Source organism: Alosa alosa, chromosome 14 (genome assembly GCF_017589495.1).
Source record: "Alosa alosa isolate M-15738 ecotype Scorff River chromosome 14, AALO_Geno_1.1, whole genome shotgun sequence".
In the NCBI taxonomy this organism is placed as follows: domain Eukaryota; kingdom Metazoa; phylum Chordata; class Actinopteri; order Clupeiformes; family Clupeidae; genus Alosa; species Alosa alosa.
Genome location: NC_063202.1, coordinates 27,778,143 through 27,785,215, shown reverse-complemented (window position 1 = coordinate 27,785,215; position 7,073 = coordinate 27,778,143). Strand labels below are relative to the sequence as shown.

Genomic DNA, 7,073 nt, shown 5'->3' with positions numbered 1-7,073 from the left:
ATGTGGAATTGTACTAACAACTAACAAATGACTAACAACAGGCAAAAACTATCTCCAAAGAGCTAGATCTACTGACAAGGTTATGTTTCATGATTCTCACAAGAGGTCGGTTGACAATTGTCGGTTGACAATTCTTGAAGTTGTATTGCTGATTCTTTCGGTTGCGAGTTGCGACCCACTACAGCTATGCTCTATGGCTATGCTAGGTCAACGATTCCCCTATTACAAGTTTGTTTACCATCAAATTGGCTTCGTAGAGGGTATAGTATGTAATGTATATTATGTAGGTATTATGTAAATCTTGCATAGCTGTTTCAGTGCTGTGATTTGCCTGAAAACCTGACTGAAATAGGAAGGTGGTTAGTTAATTAAAGACATTTTTTTAATACTTATGCCAATAAAAGGCAGATTGAATATGGGCCTGTTAAGCATGGTGGCATCCAAGTTATTCAGCCGTGGCCTACTGGTTAGCACTTCGGACCTGTAGCCGGAGGGTTACAGGTTCAAACCCCGACCAGTAGGCACGGCTGAAGTGCCCTTGAGCAAGGCACCTAACCCCTCACTGCTCCCCAAGCGCCGCTGTTGATGCAGGCAGCTCACTGCGCTGGGATTAGTGTGTGTGCTTCACCTCACTGTGTGTACACTGTGTGCTGTGTGTGTTTCACTAATTCACGGATTGGGATAAATGCAGAGACCAAATTTCCCCTCACGGGATCAAAGAGTATATCTACTTATACTTCTTGAGAAGGGGCTTTATAACAGCTGTTTTCAGTGATTTTGGATTAATTAGACTGATGTCTCCTGTGGGGAGACTGGTAGTGATGAATGTGTCCATGTCCATTTTATAATAACAGAGTCCATCTTGCTAAAACAAGTAAAGGATTACAGTTTATTATTTTTAAAACATCTGGAGTCAAACATGTCTGTAACTGTTCAGAGATTATCATTCTTACATGTACAAGAAAACTGTACATTAATTATCATCAACATATAATAGATCACTCATTAACTTCACATCTAAGTGAACTGAGGCGAAGGAAAGTGCATGCAGGTCTGAAAGCAAAGAGAGGCTAACAATGATCTTGGTCAATTGCTCAGGTAGGACATTACTATGTTAACTATAGTTCTGAAGAGCTTGTTAAAGTAAAAAAAAAGTAGAATGCTTTGGATGAAAATAAAACTATCTCTGTAATAAAGTGCTACTTTTTATTTTTTTTCCCTGTGAATGCTCACTGTTTAGTTCTCCTTTGTCTGCAGTAAGTATATTTCTCACCTGACCACTGTCCCATCTGTTGTATCTTGTTGGCATGGAACCAATTTACACATTGTGAAATATTGTACAAACAATGTACTAAAGAGACATGATAGACACATACATATTCATAGATGCTTTTGACTGCAAAGGAAAATAACATCAGCTTTAGCACCAAGTGACCCTGTTACCAGAAGTGCCGTGGCAAAGAATACTAGGAAGTACAGAAGAAGTACTGGTCAACATAACGCGGTTAATAGGATGATGACTTAACTCTTACTAAAGACTTCCCTCGAGCGGAGCTCAATTCCAACTGAGTTAAAGACTGCTTGCTAGAGGACACAAGGAGATTGCCCAAACTGGAGAGCTGTGTGCGTATCCTGTTGACTTCACTCTTCACCACAGTGGCTGGGCTCAATGTTGTAGACCATGAAGAGGAGGTCAGGCTGAGATGGAACCAGCGGATGACCAGGCTTTACCATCTCAAAGCCCATGTAGTAGAATGTTTTGGTTAGACACACTGGAACACATGGAGAACCAAAAATGTGGTGATCAAAACTCATTTACCATTGCTAACAGGCTGCATGCATAAATAATAAATACCTTTAATGTTTGCACATAGACCTATATGTTGAAGCCATATGACAACACAATACTGTTATGACAACATTAAATAACTTACTTAAGTCGTCCCTGTTCTTATTGAACCACACAAACACTTGGCTAACATTCAGCTTGTCTTCGGCAAACTCCAGGAGACTGGTGAGACTGCAAAACAGAAGAGGATAAGAATGAGGTGAGCCTAACACTGAATTCAGTACATTCAGCAGTGAAACAGCCAGGGATCATAAGTCCCTGCATAGCCCATCCACTTGGAACAGATGTGTCCCGAATTACAGATGCATGGCTAAGCCTGTTGTTTGATAAGGACGTCAGGTCTTGTTGTTATGACGACAATGACTCAGAGACTGGTTTATGGAGAGCGATTCATGCACAGCCTGGTTATGTAACTAAGCAAAGGCGGACAAGGAGATGTGTGGTTGGGAGAGAGGAGGAGAGGGGTTGGGGGGGAGGGAGCAGGTGGTGGACGCGTACCCTTCTTTACTGCCCTCTGGGAGGGCCCCCTCCGAGACACCCAGGAAGAGACTGCATGAGGCGAGGACGGTCTCCCAGCACCAGCAGGCCTGCTCGTTCACCTGGTACTGAAAGAGCAGGACACAGGACGTGCTGTTTGCAGAGGTCAGCTGCGTCACGGTCAGCTTTGCATCCTGCAGTAGCACCATTGGAAAGAAGAGAGAAATATGAAGATTGAATTGAACATGCTCATTGAAGTATCAATAGTTTAGGATTGGTCTCAAATATCCAAAAAATATCCAAATATCTTTAACTCATATCCCTTGTTCATTCCAAGAATTCCAAAGTATTGTGGGAAGAAAATCGTTCAGTGTGAGTCTACTATAAGCTACTGCTGAGTAATTGCCTCTTTTCCACGAGAATAGGTCAATGGAGAGAGATTTAACAGATTCAACACAGTGACCCAAATAATTGTGATTTTTCTCAGTGCTGCTTGTGATAAATAACAAACTAGAGCATAAAGCAGTCATTGAGGCCAGCCCTCAACAAGTCATCCCTTAGCCCTGGGCACGTCCCATTAACTCCAGCTTTGCTTGCTAGCGCAAGACAGCGGAAAACTGATATACTGTATATTTCCATCTGAAATCTTCGGTCAGTTGTTATTCTTTCCAAGCCTCCTAAGTCAAAAGTTGCTACAGAGTGCTTATCAGTGAAGCACAGACAGAGGCCCACCTTATAAAGGATAACATTGATAGAGTGATCCCTGCCATTCCCTCGCCCACCCGGGATCTTCACCTGTGGGTGAGGGGCATCAGGAGCACCACAGAGGCCCTGGGGTCTGGTGCCTGGTCCAGCACAGCACTGGGGCCGAACTCAACAGCACAGGACTGGATTGGGTGAAAGAGAAGACACAAGAAAACATCAGCCAATACATGTCATGCTTGTTTTTGTACTGTTACAACTGCAACTAAGGATACACATCATCATCCCAGTATAGAGGAATGCAGGTCACTTTTAAAGTACTTAAGAGGCTTTCCGGTCAGTTCTGGCACAGAAACACAAATCAAGTGTTAATCCACTACCCAGAAATAGCTTTGTATCGCTCTACCCTCTCCTCTCTTCCCTGTCACACCACATTGCTCCTCTTGACGTCAGCAACTTTCCAGACAAACACAGCTGCACACACAACACTATTACGAGTCCTGGGAAACTGGCAGAATTTTTGTTCACTACTGAAAAGTTCTCTGCAATTATTCTCAGGGAATAAATAGGCCTAATTGCAATATCCCAAATGTGAATTCCCAAAGGCACACAAGTAGGATCTGAACACTGAAACTCCCACAATGAATGGCCTCCAATTCAAATCTAACTGCGCTCAAATTACTACTACAAGGTTTATTTAAGTATGTCAGTCTGCATACATGTGGTGGTGAACTACACAGGAGATGTCTCTTCTCTGGTGCTCAAATAGCATGCAGTTTCTGCAGCTTTCAAGAATCATATCACACATAGCCTACATGTTTCCACACATAAAATAATGACGTCCAGCTTAAAACAATTATAGAAACACCCACTTGGGACAACACCATTAAGACAGTTCTCTAAGTAGTGAGAAAGAAGTCATTATCAGAGTCTCTGAGTGTCTTGCATAATGCCCCCTTGGGAGCATCAGCACAGGCAGCGGTTGTGTAACTGGATGAAACTGAGGAGAGATATGTGCTGATGCAGACGTTTGCCCCTAGGATGGACTTACATAAAAGGAACACATCCCACCCTTGGCGGAACTGAATAATTAATAGAGGAGTCGAGAAAACGTGGTAAATGTCTTCCCACTGTCCATTACACATTAGTCCATTACACATTAGCCTAATCTATATGTGTCTGGAGATTTTATGTTGTTTTTTTTTTTTTGACCAGGCAACTGCTGTTTGTGTACCTATGAGTCATCCTGTCTCATCTGTAAACAATAATGTCGCTTTCTCATTATGCAGTGCAAGACCGACATAGTTTCTTACCCAAAATAACATGTATAAACTGCAGAGATTATTTCTGCAGTTGTTTTTAATCTAATCTATTGTATGCATTCAACGCGAAAAAGAGCCTATACTTCCCAAACGTCTAGATGCTAGTAGGTTATACACAGCATACAATTGTAAAATCTTGGTTGTAAACCGCTATCGCAGAATAACTTACCTTTCCTCTGCGTCAAGCATGCCTAAAAATCGACTGTTGAAAAGATGACTGTTGAAGTTGAAGGGAGTGGGTAAAGTGCACTTAAGGAACGTTCAACCTCGCTCAGTCACTCATTGCATCCTCTCCGACATCTTCACCGACTCTCATGTACATCTCTTTCAACGAAACTGCTCAGTTCATTGCTTGCTCCTCCTCCACTCAGCCCCTCCCTCCTTCTCTGGCACCTTAGCCCGTCATGCCCGTGGCCAAATGGAAACTTTCAGAATGCCTTTTGCTATATTTAATTAAGGTTTGTTGGAGCTAGACTTGAACACAGGTAGTACCATTTTTGTTTGACTAAAATACAAGGTTTACTGGACATTACATGCAAGTCTAACACTTACATATATATGTAGCCTATAATAATAATAATAATAATAATAATAATAATAATAATAATAATAAATAATTCTGCCACTATGAGGTTTGATCACGGACAAGAACTTCTTGTCAGGTCCTCTTGATTAGTTATAAATTAGATATTGGCAGGAGACCAGACCATAGAACTAGACCTTATGCTGTTAGGCTACTTGGCTGGAGATCCATACTGGTGTTGTTTCTGCTTTACTATGTTCTACTCCCCCTGAAATAGTCTAATCAACCCTCCTTCTGACATTTACACTGTATATATCAACAGGCAGATCAAAAAATGATCTGATGGCCATCTGATTTGGAATTGCTAATTAGACACATTTGCAAATAACTTCACTGGATAAAGAATATAGCCTATATTCCCCCGTGACACACACACACAAACACACAAACCACCACCACCAAAATCATTTCTAGTTCTCTATGAACAGACAATACTCCTCAGTGTGGTGAGATCAGAGACTGTCTCTGAGTTTGTGGTCTAGTTGCAGTACCTATGCCAGTACAGCAGATGGAGTTACAGAGCTGCATGGAAATATATGTTGTGGCGCAGTCAAGGCCAGTGACATCACTGCCTCTTAACCATTGGCCTACGTCATTTTTAGTCACAGGGAAACATTTTTGAGAGCTTTAACTTGATATGATAAAAAACACTAAATTGTATACCAAATGTATTTTTTTACTGCCCCCATTACATATTTTTTTTAGAAATTGGCCTCAAACACACATACACTGCCCACAAAAGTAAAAATAAGAAATCAGTAATTCACTCATTCAAATCATTAAGACAGCTGACAACATCATGCAGGTCACACAGCTTGTCCAGACAATGTGCAGGACAGCAGTGATCCATCTAAGTGATGATGCTAAAACCTGTGTCAGGCTTTCATTCAGTGACCGTGAGTTAGGGGGCTTCATCAGCATCTGCTGTCACAGGTGTTACCAGCTGTTACACCGCACATGAAGCTCAGGCCACCAGGGTGATAGTTATATGTGATGACATCTAAACCAGGCGACCATCCGACAAAACTAAACATGTCTATAACCTGGGTCAGTAATGGTGACAGAACCCATTGGCTCCCACAATAATTACAAGGTTGTTTTTCACAGTGTCTGAAATATAGTTGAATGCTTTCCCCTTTAATGGGGTCAGTTGGTCTTACCATTGCCCAATTTGCTTAAATGTAATCTAAATGAACAGCAAACACAGCCTGTTCAGTTGTCACTGTTGTCAATGGAAAATAAGTGGAATTCTTCCATAAGTACAGTGCGCTTGTCCTGAGCCCAAACAACAGCTATCGGCCTGTGAGTTTTCATTGTTTAAAAGCCCCTTAGTGGAGGCGACCAGGGGGGAGTTTCTTGGCAGCCGGGGCAGTGGACTAACCACCCCCCACCCCACCCGTGCCAGATGAATGAGTGGAGTGGAGCCATTGGTAATTTGCAGGGATGTATCTGAGGGGAGCAGTGTATAATCTGCTGCAGTGTAAACACGGCCCTGGAAGGTATCGGAATGCCTCAGCTGTGGGGGCTGCGTCTCGGGTCAGCGGGAGGCCAAGGCAGGTGGTATACATCAGCGCACTGGCTGACATCTCCCCACTCACTTATCCAAACAGGAGACGGGCTGCCATGGCAGGCAGAGGAGCCGGAGGAGGAGAAAGACGAGCAGGCCCAGAGTCAGGAGGAATCCCACTTGTGTACGCTTTCTTTCTTCTTTTTTTTTTATCTCCGGGAGAGGGAGAACATAAAAAGCCCAGCACATGGACAGTCATGGCTGGTTCTTGGTGGCCACTATCCATGAACTTTTGGCAGCTTTTAAAAGCTAGATATGAGTCTCCTACTCCTCAACTGCTTTCAGTTGGGACTATAATTGGAACCAAGGGAGGAGGGTGTTCTGAAAGCAGGTAGCAGTGCATGACAGATCATGATTCCAATTCATTGCAGTGAAGTACAAAACACAGCTGTTTGAAATGATTTACATCTCTAATTTCGTATTACTCTTCTGTCAAAGGAAATTTGACTGGACAGTCAATTATTGACTACAAAAACTTCCTGCAGCAGCATACTGGAGTTCGTCTCATGCAGTAACACAGTGGGTCCCGCTGATAAAGCACACCTATTCCTGTTTGTAGCGCCCCACTCCTCC

The 7,073-nt window shown here is 42.8% G+C and overlaps 1 protein-coding gene across 1 annotated transcript; it reads right to left on the bottom strand.

Annotated features, from left to right (window-relative positions):
• Positions 1-875: 875 nt before the first annotated feature.
• Positions 876-4,539, bottom strand: oaz2b (ornithine decarboxylase antizyme 2b). The gene is given in 6 exon segments (XM_048262614.1): positions 876-1,772; positions 1,935-2,020; positions 2,348-2,520; positions 3,059-3,139; positions 3,141-3,213; positions 4,520-4,539. Coding segments are annotated over 6 exon segments (564 nt in total). The 3' UTR covers positions 876-1,641.
• Positions 4,540-7,073: the final 2,534 nt, after the last annotated feature.